The 19786-nt window shown below is 38.0% G+C and overlaps 1 protein-coding gene across 3 annotated transcripts; it reads left to right on the top strand.

The window, feature by feature from the left end:
• Positions 1-350: 350 nt before the first annotated feature.
• Positions 351-15350, top strand: LOC145489797 (sodium-independent sulfate anion transporter-like). Of its 3 annotated transcripts, none has more exons than XM_081468852.1 (4): positions 351-1244; positions 10034-10855; positions 12030-12318; positions 12991-15350. In XM_081468852.1, exons 1-4 carry the CDS (start codon positions 351-353, stop codon positions 13620-13622), a joined length of 2637 nt encoding a protein of 878 aa, XP_081324978.1. In that variant the 3' UTR covers positions 13623-15350. The 3 variants fall into 3 exon arrangements, with proteins under 3 accessions (XP_081324978.1, XP_081324976.1, XP_081324977.1); XM_081468851.1 differs by lacking the exon at positions 351-1244 and adding an exon at positions 8159-9926; XM_081468850.1 differs by lacking the exon at positions 10034-10855.
• The last annotated feature ends 4436 nt before the right edge of the window (positions 15351-19786 follow it).

Genomic DNA, 19786 nt, shown 5'->3' with positions numbered 1-19786 from the left:
TTCGTGATTCATGTATGGGTCAAATATACAATCTAACTTTGTTTGTTCTCCCTCGGATTCCTTTGGAGGGACGTCTTGTTCCGCGCGAGCGATCTACAGAGTCTCGTGACACCGTTATGATAGTTTTTGTCAGTTCTCGTAACTAACTGCTGCTACCTTGTGACAGTTTTCGTAACTAATTTCTGTCAATCTTTCTGCCTTTGATGACTTTTTGATTCAGCTGTGAAGGTATTTTCTCGCGCATGTGATCAAATCACCCGATTGCCTCATAAAACTTCGAAAAAAGGTTACCAAACCGGTGACGAACACCTTGCGTCGGTTACGTAGCACAGATAAGGACATCGAAGATCATGAGGGAATCCAACAAGCTCCAAAGCGTGGCTACGGAAGCATCGCCCTTACTTAGTTATGAAAGCAGCGATAATTCTAATGCGGAAAGGTACACGAGAGTCGGGGAGGCAGCCAAAAAATGTCTTCTCACACACGTTCCAATGGCGTCCTGGCTTCCAAAGTACACTTTTACCAGCCTGCTAAGGGACGTAATCGCAGGGTTGACTGTAGGTTTAATGGTGGTTCCGCAAGGATTGGCCTATGCCACTATTGCGAGACTCCCCGTACAGTACGGGCTCTACTCTGCTTACCTCGGTTGTTTTGTTTATTGTGTGTTCGGTGGAAGTAAAGATGTCACCCTTGGTCCGACAGCGATTATGTCACTGATGGTGGCCCGCTATGCTAATGGTTCTACACTACTTGCTGTAGCTGTGACTTTATTTTGCGGTATCATCCAGCTCACTTTAGGCCTTTTGCGGCTTGGCTTCGTCGTACGATTTATCTCTTTGCCAGTAATTAGCGGTTTTGTGTCTGCCGCTGCCATTACCATTGGTTTTGGCCAAGTGAAGAACGTGTTGGGATTGAAGAACATAAAAAGAGCTTTCTACTTGTGTGTTTACGAAACATTTGAAAACATTGCAAAAACCAATCTCTGGGACCTTTTACTGGGCTCGGTTTGTATTGTACTTTTAGTTATCCTAAAGAAGCTGAATAGAATCCAGTGGCATGAGGACAAAGATGACACCACTTTGCAGCGAGTATGCAGGAAATTTTTGTGGGTTGTGTCTACAGGACGTAACGCTCTAGTTGTCGTTTTAGCTGCAGCTGTCGTGAAAGCAGTGCAAGCAGCAACCGGACGCCTGGACGTATTTTCCATGACACCTGAAGCAGAAAAAGGAATTCCAGATTTTAAGGTTGGTGTATATAAATTATATTGGTATATTCAAATGTTGACAGTAATGTGAACTGAAGCAACTGGAGTGCTGTGACTCTTTTGCAACAAAATTGGAATTTTAACGAGGGGAGAAGGGGGGATCAAACCTAAATTTCCAATTAATGTTAAGTGGAGAACAAGTAATTTTAAGGAAAACGACCAATTTGTTGAGTTTGAAAGAGATGTTTCGACAGAACTTCGGTCATCTTCAGTTGAATGAATGATTACGAAGCAAGTTGAATAATAAGTAGGCAAAAATGCTAATTAAGACAAATAGTAACAACAGAAAGTGAAAAGGTGTAAATTAAAAGGATAATTTTAGATTTACATGGTATACATAGATACACCATGTAAATCTAAAATTATCCTTTTAATTTACACCTTTTCACGTTCTGTTGTTACTATTTGTCTTAATTAGCATTTTTGCCTACTTATTATTCAACTTGCTTTGTAATCATTCATTCAACTGAAGATGACAGAAGTTCTGTCGAAACATGTCTTTCAAACTCAAAAAATTGGTCGTTTTCCTTAAAATCTTTGCATGTCTGCTGCTATCTAGACCTTTTAGAACAAGTAATCTTGTTATATAGCTAGCGTTTTTTCCGTTGCAGCGTGCCCATTCATTGTCTAGTTCATGGTCACATGACATCTAACAATGAAACTGTTTCTCGCCAAATGCCATGAGCGGACAACATTGGACGTCATTTGTCAATAAAGTGATTATTTGTTTTCCACATGTTTGATCCATTTGTTTTGCTGTATAACAAATCACTTCATGACTGGTCCCTTGGGGAACAGTGAATTTTGTTTCCCTCAAATCTCAATGTTTCCCTCGACTTCATGTCCGGAAACATTGAGATTCTTGGGAAACAAAATTCACTGTTTCTCTTGGGACCAGTCATTAAGTGTTAAATGTTGACTGCCCTTAACTTAAGTTCCCGCTTAAGTTCCACAGCAAAAATGGGGTTGTCACCCTGTTAAAACACAGAGCAGACCACCTGAAAATATATGGAAGGGCAAAGTTTCAGAAATTTTTGTGGCTGGGAGAACTTCTTAAATATATAAAATGAAGTTTATTGTTATTTAAAAAAAAAAAAAAAAACAGTTAAAAACAACATTATGCAAACAACTTATTGGTTTGTACAAATTTCTTAAGTTTAGTTTATAACAGGCTTATAAGTTGTTATAAGGTAATACTACATTAGGATAACACAGAGTTGCATGGTCTGAAATCACCAATCCTAGTGTGCAAGCAGTGGCTTTGCTAGCAACAGCAATAGTACCAGTGGAATAACTTCATTCTCCTCACATTGCAAACAGGGTGGGAAATCAACTCTCACCATCAATCTTTATCATGTACAACAGTGAGGACTTCATTCTGACATGTTCAGTTCCATCTTGGCCTTTCTAGCAATGGCCAAATCCTTCTCAGTCCTTCCTTTCAGCCAGGCTTTTAGCCAGATGGGTGTCCAGGCATCCTATGGACATCCACTTTTTGAGGACATTGTTATAATTTTCACACGTTGCTAAAGAAAAGGTTAATTTGCCCAGACCCTATAACACATTTTGGCTAAAAGCCTGCTTTTAGACAAAGCCTGTTCACAGGCCATGGACGCACCAGCCAAAAGCCTTACTTCCCACTTCAGTGTGCAATGTCCATGGCGCTTTAGCCTGTATGGTTCCAAATCTTTTCCCCTCTGGTGCTCAGGTGACAACACTGCATGGGATCTTTTCCTTGTCTATTTGGAGGACAAGATCATACAATCCTGCCTGCTCTTTTTCACTACGTTGCTGCTCAGCTCACATTGCCAGTGGCGGGGTATTAGTGAAGGGTAAAGTCTATTTCAATCCCTAGGATTGCGCAAGCCATGAGATGAAGATCATCATGTTCATTGTGGATCTTAAGGTCACTCATTTTTTTGGGAAATAACTTCAGAAAATTGAGATGAGAAATTTTTTAGTTTGATTTTCAACAAAGAAAAAACTCAAATCAGTGCTTTTAAATTTCCTTTTTTTCCAAGAAAATGGACTAGAAATTTCTTTGTTTAAGTTTATAATTTATTCAAGTTCAACCCAACATTTCAATGTTGCCATGATATCATTTTCATGAGTGAAAAATTCAAACTGACCTAATTAAAATATATGCAGTGTGAGGTGATACTGGTATTACAATAAGTAATGAATTTAGCATTGTATGTATGGGTAGACAAATAGTTTTGTTCAGATGGAGTTATGTGGTAAGGCTAACCTCCTCCTTTGAGAAGAGCATCTCAAAAATTAAAGTCTACTTTTCCATTGCATTTTTTTAAGATGGAAAAGTTGTTGGTAGGTCGCTGATGGTTTCAATGCTGTGGTAGTTCTTTAAATGCTTGCTAATTGCTGAAAACTGGTTTTGTTACTTATTATGTTTCATCACCTCACACTGCATCCCCGAAACGTAGGTCCCCTTGGTGAAACTTCATTAAGAAGTCAAGAAGACTGAAATTAAAAATTGAACGTTTGTGGTTTCATCTTTTGAAAGACAAAATTAAACAAAAAGGCAAACAATAGTTTGGTAGTTTTCACTTTAAATTTGTTTCATAATGAACAAGAAACTCCAATGAACAGGAAACTTCTTTGGGTAAAATGCTACAAGGTGTGTGTGTTCCTCATGTGCAAGTTCTTGTTCTTGTTGTCGCACTCAAATGGTTGGTTTCCACTGACACATAAGCATAAGCATAAGTGTAAAAGCAACATACACAAACTCAGTGAGGTGCTGCTAAGTAGCACCTTTTGTTAGGAGATATTGCTAGTAAAATCCACTAATAATGGACATCTTATTGTGTCTGTTTGAGTTGCTTATGGTTATACTTCTGCGCTAGTGGAAACAAGCCTAAAATGGTTTATTAAATTTGGGAGCTGTAAAAGGGTGTCATTGATTTCACAAGGTAACATAATGCATCATGAAGTATCACAAGGTATCACAAGGTGTCACAAGGTGTCACAAGGTGTGACCAGGTGCCACAAGGTGTCACAAGGTAACAAAAGGTGTCACATGGCTGAGGGCACAAGCAAGTGGTTGTTATTGCTTTATTTTGATGAACAAATTTACCTTGAAACCATTAAATTATTACATTTAACTTCATTTTTACTCGAAAAGTGTGTCATAATCTAGATATTCTTATTATGAGATCAGAAAAATAACTTACAAGAGAGCACTTTTTGAAAAGACATAATCCCTCTCTCACTTAGTGATTTTAAAAACAACCCAAAGTTGAGAAAAACAAAGATCCTCAGTACAAGGAGAATATTTTAACAATTGCATGAAAATTATAAATAACCTTATACATCAACACCAGGATTCATTTAAAATGTGTTTCCTTTATTTCAAATCAAGCTGCGATTTTAAAATGTGTGCAAAAGTGTTTTAACTGATTGGTCTCCATAAGCTTATGAGAACCAGATGGCAGGAACGAATCCGGACACAGATCCTCTCCCATGCTAACATGCCCAGCACACACACCCTCCTTGAGACAGGGCCGGCCATGGGGGGTAGTGTTATACCTGAAAAAAACCATTATGCCCAAAATTTCCCCTCAGATTCATGCGAAATACCAAAATTTGGAAAAACAAGGTATACTTTATACCCAGAAAAGGCCTAATTTTGGCGTCAAAATACTGTATACTCAATTTAAAATCCCCCTTTGTACCATACTGATATCCCAAAAACGCTGGCCCACCTTGTTGAGAAGGCAAAATGGGCTGGACTTTTATATGGCAAACTGGCAGAAGGCAAGCGTCAAGTTGGAAGACCGAAGCTTCGCTTCAAAGACAATCTCAAGAGCACCCTAAAAATTCCTGTCGAAGCAGGGGAAGATCTTGCCTCAAACCGATCATCATGTGGCAGCTTGGTCAACAGAAAAGCCAAGAGAGCTGAACAGCGTCGCACGGCCACGACCTAGACTGCGGGCAGTCTCTATTTTGCTCGAAATTCCATGGGGAAGAACGCAGAGAAGAACTTGTTTTGCGTTCTTCCCCCTGGATTTTTGAGCAACAGAGAGACTGCTCGCAGACTAAACCACGGCCAGAAGCAAACGGGCAGCACAGGACGCGAGAGCTGTTAGCTTCTCTACCGCGGTAGACAGCTGCGCACCCAGATCGGATTAATCAGCCACCTTCTTATACACCCAACCAACCAGTGAAGTCGCAGTCTCCATCGATGAACGAACATCACAAAAATAACTTTTACAACGTGACGCGAAGCTCAAAATAGATTTAAAAACATGATCATTTCGCACGAGGATGTGTTCTCTGAGATCGTCGTCTCTTGATCTCAGTGCTTAGTGATTAAAACTAAGAGACATTCAAAATCGATGTTTAGCGCACTCCAAGTAGTAATAAGGACGTTTTATTCTTTGATTATTTGCATCACATTTCATCGGTTGCATTGGCATTATGCAGTTAAAAGGAACAATACATGTTTTTTCTCTTCCATTTTCCATCAGATATCTAATTTTCTTCCATTTATCTTCAGCATTGAAAAAAAGAACATCTCTATCTCTACCATGTTCTATACCTTTGCGAGAAAAAGCGAAAAAAACAAAAACAAAAACGAGTACCTAATCAAATACGGTGTACGAGAAATATTGTCACGTTTGCTACTTCAACGTAAAAAGAATGGGAAAAAAAACGCAAACGCCACAGTAAACATAGACACGCAAGGCGTGCAAGAGTTATTTTTTTGTGTGAAGTGTCCGAGATAGGAGCATTCATGGTACAGTAATGATTTGGTTAATTTGACAAGTTTTTTGGTTGCGATGTTACATCGGTCATGGTAAGATAGCTAAATAGTAAGCCATAAAATGTTTGACTGAACAAACTACAGTAATCTGACACGTCTCCAGATTAATGTAGATACCATCTTATTTTCTAACAGGCAATTTGATTCGTTCTTTGATACAACCCGCACTGTGATCGGTGTGACACGCGCACATGCTCACCGATCACATAACCCTTCCAACCCCCAAGAGGAATGTTTGCTTAAAAATTCTCAAGTTAATTTAGAGACTTTTTCGCATTTTATACGAGTCGTAAATTTACCTTTTTACACAACACAACTTCACCGAAAATAGAGAGAAAGAGAAAAAAACCTCTGACACGTTGAAAGTCTGATTTAATTAAATTGCACTTTAACTTGGTGCCGCGCAGTCTTCAAACAACATTTGAACAGTTTTCATACTTTTTACCTTTAAAAATATCGGACTGAAATGAATGTCATCAAATAAAACTATTAAACTGCTACCGCAGAGACGTAAAAACCGTCCAGAAATGAAAGCTTCTTTTTTGTTTAATATCCTGTGTAAGAATTTGTGACAATTGCATCACGCGATTTCGAGACCGCGTGCTCGTATAAGGTGTAGAGTTTCAATCATTGTAATGTGTGATCGATAGAATAAATCAGTGTGTTGGAAGACCTCGTGGTTATCGAGTCGATTTTTCTGAAATCCTGGAAACAATAGCCGATAACTTGTCAGGTCTAATTGAATTCACTCCCATATAAAAAACAAAAGTGTTAAGTTACCATTTGTTACTAAAGATAGCAAACATCTCGTGGGAAAGAGTGGTGACGATTCGTCCGCTCTAATAGAATTTACTCCCTTGTGAAAAACAAGAGTGTCAAATTACACTTTGTAACTAAAAAACAAAAATATCTCGTTATATTTGCATGCAACAAGAAAAAAACAATCGTTACCCGCACTTACTATTGTAAACGTTAGAACTGTTTCAAATCTAAAGTCTCGTCCCCTCTAAAACATGTCGTAAGAACTAGAAGCGACGATTCGTAACCTCTAATTGAATTTACTCCTTGTGAAAAACAAAAGTTTCAAGTTACCTTTGTAACTAAAAGTAAAAATATCTCGTTGCATTTGCATACTACTAACTCACGTCCTGTTTCAAACCTCAAGGCTCATCTCGTTCATTTAACTAAAATCCTCAGCCTAACCCACAGAAAATGTCGAAGTAAACCCAATATATGAATACTTCCTCCTCTTTTATAGAAGAATAAATATGGCCGTTCTGAACTCTATCGGGATCAAATCTTCTCACATACCATTTACCTTTACAACAAGAAATTTGATTGGCTGTCTGTAGTAGATCCAATCTGATTGGTGTGACATACATACATCTCTCACTCACTCACTCACTCACTCACTCACTCACTCACTCATCCATTGACCCGTTCACAACATACCCGACGCGCCGACTAAGAGTTATTTTTTTTTACAAAAAAATAACTCAAAAATTGAAAGATGTCTTGACTAACGATTATTGTATTACTAAGTTATTTTGTGCCTAAAATGAAAATACACCCATACGCTCATACACAGCTAAGTTTATGACTTTAACACGGAAATCTTGTACATATTTTACAACGTGGCGCGTACAAGTTTTCTGTCCTGTCCATTCATATTTGGCCCAAGTCAATACAGATGGGAGTGAACATTGGTGGGCACCTGTATGACTTCTAGTGGGGACTAATGTGCTGCATTTCAGGTTGAAAGTATTCAAAAAACCTTCGTCATTGTTGCCTGGCTATTATTGGCGTTGCTTCTCGTCAAACCAATGCCTTAGGTTATTTCGGTCACTTTATGCTTACGCCATTTCGTAGTCCACATGCTTCACTAGCCAATCAGAAGCAACCTGCCATTTTGTCAACCTCGTTTTGTACCCGAGATGCTGGCCAGTGTTTCATTGATAAAAAGAAAGGTGTTGCATTGCTACTTGAACATCTTGAACTTTTCAAATATATTCAAAAGTTGGCAACAGTTCGATTTGTCTCCCTCTTTTCCTCTGTACGCTTTCTTCCAGTCCCGTGTCTGATGTCAGTCGCCTTCTCCAGTCCCTTAATGTTTATTGTCACCTACAGAGTTGAAACATCATTGAAACAAATAAATTAAATTCTGCTCGTTACAGGTAGACGATAGTTTTTTGAAACAGTTAAATAGAGATTGTTAACAGCTGTGGTAAGGAATTAGTAAGAAGTGTTAAAGCATCGAATGGTTGAAAATTTTAAGTGAACATCTAGAGAAAAGCTACGTGATAAAATGAAGAAACAATTTTCATTCGTGTGCTTATGCCGGGAAGAAGTATGCGTTAAATTGAAATTTATGTGCATAAAATGCTCTGACTATATAGTAACCTGAAATTCATGCCACAGGCTGAAGGGTTTTCGACGCGGTGAGTTTTGACCTCCTGTGTAGTGACAGAAACATTGTGTACTTTAACCTTCTTTTGATTGTGTTCTGCCTGTAAGACGAGGGTGTATTTTTGTAATTATCGGGTGAAGCGAAGAAACGGTGAACTGAGTAACAGGTGAAACTGTGGTCTGTTTTGGTGTCACAAGTTTCACAAGCGAGTTATTTTGGATAACCGCACCCAAATTCACTGTATAGCCAAACAGTGATTCAATTCATTGGTTTCCAGTGGTTTCCAGTGAAACACCCTTAGAAGGTGCGAAAATGTCACTGCGAAAATGTTGTTTTCTACCAACACCGACACGCTTTCGAAACTATTTCAGTGCTCATCACAAGTGCTTCCATAATTTTCAACGACCCCGTATAGGAATCACTTCAAGTCAGGTACATCTGTTCAAAATCAGGGCTATGCAAAATACACCGCAGGTGCAACTGTTTACTGTTAAAGTGCCGGTGAAGATAACATTTTGATTTGCATATGGTTCACTTGATAAGTAACGTTAGTGTGCAGTGGTTTTCCTTTCTCCCCCTCTTTTAAGGATTTCATAGTTTGCAAACAGAAATGCGTTTGTTACGCCCTGTGGGATCATCTATAATGATTTATTCAGGACTTCTAGTTTTTTTTGTGTTTGTCATTATTATTAAAATTGACCATTCTATTGTTTCTGGAGTACAGAGGTTGGGCATAATATATTTCACTGGGTGAATTGATTATGTGCTGCTCAAAGGCGGTGATGTTTTTTTTTCCTTTTTAAAGAGCTATTAAATGATAAAACTCGCAGTATGCCTGCCGTCGCCTCAACCTTTTTACTGTAAAACTGATTGCCTCTAAACCTTACAGATCTCACTACAAACCTTCAAGTTACGTAACAGACCACAAGTCTACGAACACGTTACAAATCTGATATTAGTCCCGACACGATTCCATCATGTGGCGGTCATCCCATAGACCCTGCTGAGGAAGTCGTCACAACTGCTGTTCACATGTTTCACTTATTTTGATTATCAAGGCTCTTTTGACCGTCATGAGTTTTGCTGGCATAGGATACTGATGAACGGGTGAAACACGCGTTTCAAGGTAATATTTAAAGAGAAAAAAAAGCCACCCACGACAGATTGCCGAACGATCTCGCAGCCCGTTTAGTTTAATGGTTTTCCGCGAGATTTAACGAGTAATCCGAGTCACGCCGTCGACCGGCCGGCGAAATATTCTACAAGTGAGTTTTCCTTTATTCTTATTATTTTAATTCTTCAGTTGAAGCTGGATTTTCAACGTTGCCTGCATGCAAACATTGCTTCCCTGCTTGTTTTTGTATCGCAGGCAACCAAGTGAATACATGAATAAATTCGTCGCGCTCGGCTGATTGGTGGAATTATCCGGTGACCTGTTCGCTGTAAGCTCAAACAAGATGCTGAAATCAAAACAGGTGATGTGTCAATTCGCTTGTAACTCTCGAACGGTCCCGTCGACTGCATTCCGCATAATCTTGATTCTATCGTCTGCCATTTTAACATGAGTTGCTCGGCTTTACAGGGAAAATGCTTGGAACACTGTCACCCGCACATGTTGAAAGGATATCTCAAGAAGCGGTTTCCGATCACGGCTTGGCTGCCAGAATATTCACTCAAGACTCTTCAATGTGACATAATAGCTGGGCTTTCAGTTGGCCTTATGGTCGTTCCTCAAGGCCTGGCCTACGCTCAACTGGCCGGCCTTCCTCCTCAATACGGACTATACTCAGCGTTTCTGGGTTGTTTTGTGTATTGTTTTCTTGGGACGAGTAAAGACATTACACTGGGTCCGACAGCGATTATGTCACTTATGGTATCGGCGTACGGCAAACCTGAAGAACCACAGTTTGTTGTCGCTTTAACATTATTCACTGGAGTTATTTTACTTTCTATGGGGCTTCTTCGCTTAGGTTTCGTGGTGAATTTTATTTCAATTCCAATCGTAAGCGGCTTCACTACATCGGCGACAATAATCATCGCATTCAGCCAGATTAAAGATTTACTTGGATTAGAAAATATCCCTCGTCAATTCGCCAAGAATGTCTACTACACCTTCAAGAATTTAGGTCTCACGAGGAAGTGGGACATAACTTTGGGAATAATCTGTATATTATTTCTGGTAACTCTCAGAAAGATCGGTCGTCTTCAATGGGTCAAGCAGAAAGATTCGAGCGATTCAAAGTGGATGAAGGCGGCAAAAAAGACGGTGTGGCTCATTTCAATCAGTCGAAATGCTCTTATAGTTCTGATAGCCGGCGTAGTGTCTTCATCGTTTTTTAAACACGGCCATACCGACATTTTCACTTTACCGAAGCATATAGACCCCGGTTTGCCACCTATACAGGTATTTATTAATAATGTTTACTTGATATTTTTCTTGTTTGTGATAAGCGGCGCATCATTGACCGAACAATGCAGTACCGTCGAGAAACTTCAATTCGCATCAAACGCAATTAATCTCTGAATGCTTTGCAAATCTCAACTAAATCGAGTTCGTTAAATTTTTCTGTGACTTAAAGAAATTTAGCCTTTTAGTTCGTGTTTTTTTCGTAAATAGAAATTTTGCCACCGAATTTGTTCTTGCCCCCCTTGTTTGATACAAGTACTTATATTTTTTCAGGATCACTGATTGGTCGAAGAAAAAGAATTCTTTCAAAAGCGCGAAAACCCCATAGAAACGATGCATCTCCGTCATTTCATTCAAAAAACGTTGCTTTCACGTTGCATTCTTTTGCCATACACTCTACATCAAATAATGCTCACTACGAAGTTTTGATAAAATGTTTCTTAAGAGGACATTTAACTGTATATTAACATTCGGTTTAATTTAACTTTAATGAAGTTTTCATTCATTCATTAATACATGTATTTGGATAAACAAGTATATATAAATATATAAATATGAATAATATGAAGAACATACACTTGAATTGTAGTGGAAACATCCATTGAATGAAGTGATTTAATGGGTGAGAAATGTCAAGTGTACCATTGCTTAAACATTAAGATTTTTGTCTGTCAATAGTTTTTACCATTTTAGAACTTTATTTAACATGTTTAGTTTGTGTCAGTAAGGTGCATGTATAACTTCCTTATTCGAAGATGTGGTGTTCACTGTTGGTCAGGAATGGGGGAATTATGAAGTAAATGACAGGAAATTTTGAGGAAGAGATGTGGGTGGGTGGGTGGGTTTGTACAGAGAGGATGGGTAGGTGAGTGCAGAGAGGGTTGGGTGGAGAGGAGGGGTAAGTGAGTGGACAGGGGGTGGGGGAGGAGGGGATAAGGTAAGAATTTCCAAGGTCTGGGGGAAACCATTGTGGTTGTTGGAAGAGTGAACACAAGGGAGTAAATTGCAAAACTGAATACTTTTTTCCCATTTGACAGAGCACTTAAAGTCAGTTGAAAGGGCAGACATCATGAAAGATATGTCAGCAACACCGCATTTCGTATCACAATCTAATAAATTAGTTTTCATTAAAAAATATTGAAGTGTAATTTCAAATTTTATTTTAAAATAGGCACCTGCGCTGAGCTTCCGTTACGAGAACTCCACGTTGACTCCAGCTGAAGTACTCAAGGAACTTGGGCCTGGCCTTGCTGTCATTCCTCTGATTGGCTTTCTTGAGAGCATCGCAATTGCCAAGGCTTTTGCACGGAAGAATCGCTACACTGTTGATGCCAGTCAAGAGTTGATTGCTCTTGGTATTGCCAATTGCCTCAGCTCTTTTGTGTCTTCATATCCAGTGACGGGAAGCTTCTCAAGGACAGCGGTGAATGCTCAAAGTGGGGTTGCCACACCTGCTGGAGGTAAGTTCATCAGTTTTACCATGCTAGTTGTTGCTGTACAATTGAACACTTTCAAGCAGCCATGTATTAAACTACCACCTCTATTACACTTAAGATAAATCCTAATCTTATACAAATACCATCTCTACTAAGGAGCTGCAGCCATCTTTTGGCAATTCCAATCAGGGTTTTCCTTTGCCGTTACCCTTTTTACATGGCACAAGGAATTTGATACAATTAGTTTGGCATTATTTTCACAAGGTTGAGGACATGTAAACTAGAAGGCAACAACTGATGAAAACTTTTCAATGCATATTTTATCTTCATGAGATTATACATTTTTTTCCAAGATAAGTTGCTATCCTAAAAAAAAAAGTTGCTATCCTTTGATTTTCTGGCAAACACATTTACCAGGCCTCATGCTAATTTCAGATGCACCACCAATAAGCGGCCAACCTCTATTAAGTGGCTTCCTATTAGAGGTTCACCTATAAATGGTAAACACATCGTGAGACAAATGATGATACTTTATTATTTTAAGAATTTGATGTTTTCCAATATTTGCACACCTAAGACTGCAGCAAATGTTAATAAAAGTTTGCCCACAACTTAATTCTTTGTCATTTACTTTGATCAACAGTAATGTGCTATTTTGCAATTGATCTAACTTTCCCTTATTTATCTTTGTCATAGGAATTTTTACTGGGGCAGTTGTTCTGTTGGCCCTTGGTGTGCTGACTCCATCCTTCAAGTACATTCCAAAGGCATCTCTTGCAGCACTGATCATGTCATCAGTGGTGACCATGATAGAGTATCACATCATACCAAGTATCTGGAAGGTTCGACGCATAGACCTGGTGCCACTGGCCGTCACCTTTTTTGGTTGTTTCTATGACATTGAAGTTGGAATTCTAACTGGTATTGTTGTTGCTCTGTGCATCCTTCTGTACCAAGTTGTTTGGCCATCTGTTCAAATGATCAGTAGAGGAGACTATGTCTTGCTCAAGGTTCATGGCAATCTCAACTATCCTGGTGTTGAGCATGTCACCAATGAAGTTCAAGCAGTTGCCATTGCCGATCCTCCACCACCTGGAATTGTTCTCGATTTCTCTGTGGTCACTAGTATTGATTATACAGTCACTCAATCACTTCTGACGGTACTGGAAGACATGGACAACAAGAGAATACCAATCTTCTTCACTGGTGTCCAAGATAATGTGCGTGATATGATGGTTAATTCTGGGATTGACCCGGGAATCATTAATCAAGGTACCCAGGTTATTGTAGATTCAATTAATTCACTGGAGGTAATTGCACAGAGTTAAATAAATATTGTCACATTACTCTTTTCAGTCCTTAGCAGTGAGGCTGTGAAGACATTAGGCCATCCTTCTCTTACTAAAAACCTTAGTGTTCAGGTAAAAATCATACACATATTATTACTATCCACTACAAGCAAAAATAGTGGCATGGCATGGCCAATCAAATTTGCAAATTTAAAATAGACCATGGCCTTTTTACTGATACTAGTTAGCTACTCTGGGGCACTTTCTAGTCAAATCAGCTGTGAACCTGACACTGCATTGATATTCTGAGGAGAAATTAGGGGTTGATCTCTGTCTGGGCTCAAAAAGTAGACAACAATTTCACTGGGTTAGATGTCATCATGTAGAAATCTTGGTTTCTCTGTATGACTATTTAAGAAATGGAAAACATTTTCAGTGTTTTGAGTTCTTTAAACCAGAATGATTCTATAACTCAAAAGAAAAACCAAATTGTTTTCCCATTTCTTTTAGCAAACACTCCCCAAAAAAGAATGGAAAATTGCATGTTTATTTTGGTGACTAAAATGTAAATGCTCTTCATTCATGCAACACATCAACAGTTCATGCTAACTCTGTGTATTGAGTAGGAGTATGACTTTTAGCATGTGCTTTCTTACAGTTGTTTTCTATTTAACTGATTCATACAAAAAATTATTTAGGAGGTTAACAGATTTCAATGTTGTTTCTGGATTATTTCTACTCTTCCACAGTGGACCCTCACACACAAGATTTTTTTGGGATTACAAGCCTGTTTAAATCCAGTTAATTATGGCTCCTTCAGGAAACTAAACTTATGGTTTTCCAGTTTTTAAACTTATGGTTTTCCAGTTTTGCATTAATGATTACAATTTGGGAGACAGTTGTCCACTTGACGACCACACTTTGTGCCACTGACCTCCGAGTCACCTCTTGTGAATATAAATCTCAATAAATCTCAAATTATTTTATATCTTTTAGAGATTTAAAGATTTAAAAGAGTCAGTAAATTTTCAGATCAGTTTTTGCGTCTCCTAGATATTTTGAATATTTCTGCCGAACAACAGGCTTCCTACAGGTCCACGTATGAAACAGACTTTGGGTTATCTTTAGGTTGTCACTCTGCAGATAGCAAAAAAAAAAATTATACAAGTCGTGTATTTTATTTTTGATCTCTTGATGAGTAGAAGTAGTCCATGCTTTCTCCTTTTGTACTGTGCATTAGAAACAAATACTTTTCAATGATATTATATTCTGTATATTACTTAAATAATAAAGTGGTTAGCCAGGTATTCGCTATTTAAAGTTAGTTTTTTCATGTTAGCTATGGGGCAAAGAAGAGAACAAAAAGTGAATATAGAGTTTAGTATATATTTTATTATAACGTATGCTTTTCATATATTAATGATACTGATTTGTATTTCTGTGAGAGGAAAGCTCACACAATTTAATACAGAGCTAAGATTCAAGGTACAAAATACTTTGGGAAGAGCTTATTGCAATTTAACAAATAAAATGAAAGAATTTGGGGTTGAAAGAAATTCAATATTTTTAGTAAATTGGCAAAATATAGGATAAAAGAACAAAAACGATTTTATAATATTTATGTTACAGCCCACATGCACCTAAAAATGTCATTCTTTGTCCAGAGTCATATGTTAATATGACTATTTATACTATATATACTATATATACTATTTTTCATTGAACACATGGCACTGGGTGCATGCTATAACTTGTTAGGTTGTGGGGGGGGGGGTGGTATGGTGTACAATGCAACAAAAGGTGCATTTTCCAATAGCAGACTAGAAAACATTTTGGAAAGGAAAAATAGTAATAATAATTTAATGATTATCAATAATGATTAGGATTTATTCATGGTTGTCTGCATAGCAGCTCTACAGCCTGTCGTAGTGTTTCCAAAAGTATAACAAATAAAGGAGCAACAGATGCACTTTTACTGCTGTATGCTATATACTCTAAGTGATTCTTATAATATTATTATGACAATTATTAAACACTATTATCATTATAATTTATTACATTCAAACTCTGTCAATACAGACACCATAGCAACTATAGAGGGTTTTCACATTAACAAGGTGTCGTAAAAGGTGGTTGAAAGAAATTGTTTAAGTTCAGGATGACAACCTGTCATAATAAGTTGTCCATAAAAAGCAGGTGCACGTAATGCAGGATTTGACTGTATTTGAAAATATTAAGCAAAAAGGTAAAGTTATATGTAACCCAAACTAGCATCCACCAAGGAAAAAAAACAGAAGTCTTTAGCTTGCCACTCAGCAACCAACTGTACAAAACAGACCGAGAGGGCAAAATCGTTGCACAAATCCAGCCGTCCAAGACAGGGAGTTTTTACTTTGGAGGGTTAACCTGCAGCCATGCAGGTGAAACAGCAATATCCAGTCACTTATGGAAACTAATGTAAATTTCCATCTGTATGGATCAGTGAAGCTAAATGCAGGCTATTTTATGTCAACACTTTTCTCAAACATAGGCTTAAACCTTTCAAGATCATAGTTTTGTTTTTGCAAAATGGATCTTGCTGAGTTGCAAACTATCAATTCTCTTCCTCATTCCTAACACTATATTTAAAATCAAATGAAATTACATTCAAACAGCCACAACATTCAGGTGTGGAAAACCAGGTTTCATTTGGATCTGACTGGTTGAGAAAATGCCACAAAATTTTTAAACTGGTCCAAGTGCAGTTAAGGAAAACTAGTTTCAAGTTACTTTGTACATGTACACAGTGTTAGAAAATGATACTGAGAAATATATGGAGAGCTGGAGGGATTATGTTGCTGCTTGAACACACCACCAGCTCAAGTGTAATGGGCCTGACTGAGTGACTTACAGATACATTGCAATCTTTGCAAAACCATATTTTTTTGGAAAGATTTTTGGTTACAATCAAAGCTGCCTAACAGAATACTTAATTTACAATAGTTAAATTTCTCAGCTATTATTTTAACGGGAACATTTGCACTGAGAGTGGGATGAAATAAATGGTACAGAAAAGATGCTGTCTCTTTCCTTTGAGTGTACAGTGTCAATTGTTGTAAAGTAAGTTTTGCTAGATTATGTTGCCATAGTAGCAGGTTTTTAGCCAGAATTTGACAAGTGGCCATCCAAAATGTGCCAAAGGGCCTGCTCAAATAAGCAATTGATAAGGCAACATATGAAAAGTAAAATAATTTTCTATAGAAAATGGCCATCCACAGGACGCTGGATACCCATCTGGCTAAAAGCCTGCATAATGGCTCTAGAAGGCTGAATACGCTTGCTGCAAAACCCTGTAACATGGCCTTGTCAATCACAAAAATAAGTGGTAGCATAAACACAGTTGATGCAGATTTCAGACCTCATTCTTTGAAGACTTTTCGAGGGCAATAGACCAATTTCGATGTATATTAAAATTCAGTCTAAAACAAAAGACCTCAGTACGAGGCTCTGAGGAATAACTACAGATTTTGTGGGGTTTATTTCCCAGAGCCTCATGCTGAGGTCTACTGTGTTAGGCTGAATTTTAATATATTGAAATCGGTCTATTCAGGACTTGTTTTCCCAAGTATTGGCAGGGGTTGGGGTTGGGGGCGGAAGGGGAGGTGGGGGGGCACAGAATACAAAATACTTCAAATCTTTACTTACACTGTTTGGAACTTCAAATAATTTAGTCTGGTATCATCAAAATCAGCTTTTGAGACTAAAATGTCTTTTCTTTTTAAATTATATCCATATCCATTGCTGCTCCCAACATTGTTTCACTAGCAGAAAAATGTTACTTTTTTTCCCCTGTAGTTTCAAGCATTTAAGGAATTTCCAACACAATTTAAGGACTTCTGGAAGACTTTTTGAGAGAAAACCTTTTTCTTCATTTTTAGTGCAGAGTGCACTATTGGGATGGTTATGGGGGTTGCCTGCCGCTAAGGAACTAAGGCACTATAGCGCTATGGCACTATGGCCCTATGGCGCTAAGGTGTAAACATTCCTTGCCTCTAGACTAATTAATTAATTTCAATTAATTAATTAGTCTAGAGGCAAGGAAGTAATGGGAGTAGGGTGGGAAAGGTACATGTGTACTCTATGTAAAACACATTCCATCGCCGTCACTTAACTTTGAACATCGCAAAGCTATATATTTGTTTCAGGTAACCCCTTGCTCTCCTTGTGGTACCATTCTCCTTAGAACAAAACTAATTTGCCCTAAACGCATGCGTAGATTACTTAGGGTTCGTGGCTTCTATATTAGGTGAAGGATACATTGCATACGGAATCACGCACAAATGTTGAGTGGTTTTCCTTATGGTAGAGCTCAACATGTAAGACGCATGCGTTCTAGCATTGTTAGTGTTATACACTATCTTTACACGCAGTATTTTATATATCGTGTCATGTGACCAAGGACGGCAGTTATTTTTCAGGTAGCGCCAGTTGTCCCTTTTTATTGCAAAAGTGAAACGTTACTGTGGCTGCGTAGCTTTTAGAATTACAAACAGGTCAGTTCAACAGGTATCATCTGTTTTCAATCTACAATAGTGTGCTTGTCAGAGTTCAAATATATTGCTTCTCCTTAGCGACTTGTTTATTTCTTGCCTTAATTGTGTCTGTAAGAGAGACCAAAAAGTTCTCAAGTTAGTGGCGTTAATACTCCGCAAATTGTGAATTTGTAACAAAAGAAACCAGGAAAATGCTCAAATATTGCTGCAGACGCCGTGGCACCTAATGAAAGCGCAAATTAATTTAATCAGTCTTTGAGGAGACTCACTCATATCGGCCAAGAAGCGCTGTTTATCTTCAATACTTTTCGTTGAAAAGCTTCTCAGCCATCAATATCGTTGTGTGTTAATTTTGAATTGTTTTATTGTTAACAACAAAGGTGGCAACAGAAAAAGAAAGTGGTATTTCGTGACTATCTGATAATTAAATTAGTTCTTGTTCATCGGTAAAAATTTGCATTTTTAGTAAAACATCGTCTCTGTTCCGTTTCTTCATCACTACATCAGATATTTAACTTTCTTTCATTTATCTCCAGAAAACAAGGACATCTTCCGTATGTTTTGGAGAAAACAGGGGTTTCATATTACATGGCTTTGCGAGGAAAACAAAAGTATCAAGTTACAAAGTTGGCGTGAAGAGCTAAATTGTCACGTTTGCTACTTCAGCGTATTGTTGAATTTAAAATGAACGAAAATCAACTTAAAGCACCAGTAGTAATTAATTTGTGCGTAACGTTTGGACCTTGAATGAAAATACAACCTTGAAACATACACACTGCAAAGGGGAAAAGCCGTAGCAGACTACCAAGATAGACACAAACTGGAAGTGAACCGAGTAGGGGTGAGTACTTATGGGACTACTGTACCAGAGCTATCAATTGTGCTCTGCACTATCTGAGATTGTCTCACTAGTTTTCAATCCCTTTTTAAGGATATTTCAAGGCCTCTTTGAATCATGCCCAAATTTTTTGCCAGATCTTTACTCCATGTACGATTGCCATTGCATGAAATCTGACACTTTAACCTTAGTGGTGTTGAAACTACAACCTAAGGGAACCTTTCTAATTTTGCTACCCTTCTTACAGTTCTGGCACTTATTTTATATGTTATCACATACTTTTTAAATATAATTCACAAGACCACATTAAAAGTTTCCTGGAAGGGCCTATTTTTATATACAAATTCTACCTTGGCTCCAAGGGTTAGGGGAATAAAACAAAGTAAATCAATTCTTCATCCAATTCAATGTGATGTCTTCACAATATTAGTTTACACCTCAATTCCTTGGAGTAAAGTTCAAATTTTGATCCAAGATTAAAATGTAATGTGTCTCTGTAGCGGGGTTTTTTGTCTTGAAGATTTTAAATATAACTCTTAGCACGTATCTTAAGCCTGATGCCTTATATCTTAAGAGGATGGGCTAACAGGAACATTTCCTGAAAAGCTTAATTTGTGCATAGCAGTCTATATGTCTGGTAATGATACCACAAAACATATAATTTACGCTTTTGCAAGCATTATTTAGCTATTGTGGGTCTGTCTATTCCAAGCCCGTCCATCCCCCCTGAGGGCATTTGTCAGGCATCAACATTTCCCACCCCAAGAGTAGTGCATTTGCTATGACAGATCAGCCTCGCAATAGGGCAATGTCAAGGGCAATTTTGCCTTTCA

The sequence above is a fragment of the Orbicella franksi genome, chromosome 6 (genome assembly GCF_964199315.1).
Source record: "Orbicella franksi chromosome 6, jaOrbFran1.1, whole genome shotgun sequence".
Lineage (NCBI taxonomy): Eukaryota > Metazoa > Cnidaria > Anthozoa > Scleractinia > Merulinidae > Orbicella > Orbicella franksi.
The sequence above is the reverse complement of the archived record's forward strand: the minus strand, read 5'-3'. Positions and strand labels throughout refer to the sequence as shown.

What these genes read in the sequence shown, in the direction of transcription:
- LOC145489797 (XM_081468852.1), top strand. Translation starts at nt 351, where the DNA reads ATGAGGGAATCCAACAAGCTCCAAAGCGTGGCTACGGAAGCATCGCCC. An exon ending in AAGGAATTCCAGATTTTAAG is followed by an intron (nt 1,245 to 10,033) that starts GTTGGTGTATAT and finishes TCGGCTTTACAG; the next exon opens with GGAAAATGCTTGGAACACTG. An exon ending in GGTTGCCACACCTGCTGGAG is followed by an intron (nt 12,319 to 12,990) that starts GTAAGTTCATCA and finishes TCTTTGTCATAG; the next exon opens with GAATTTTTACTGGGGCAGTT.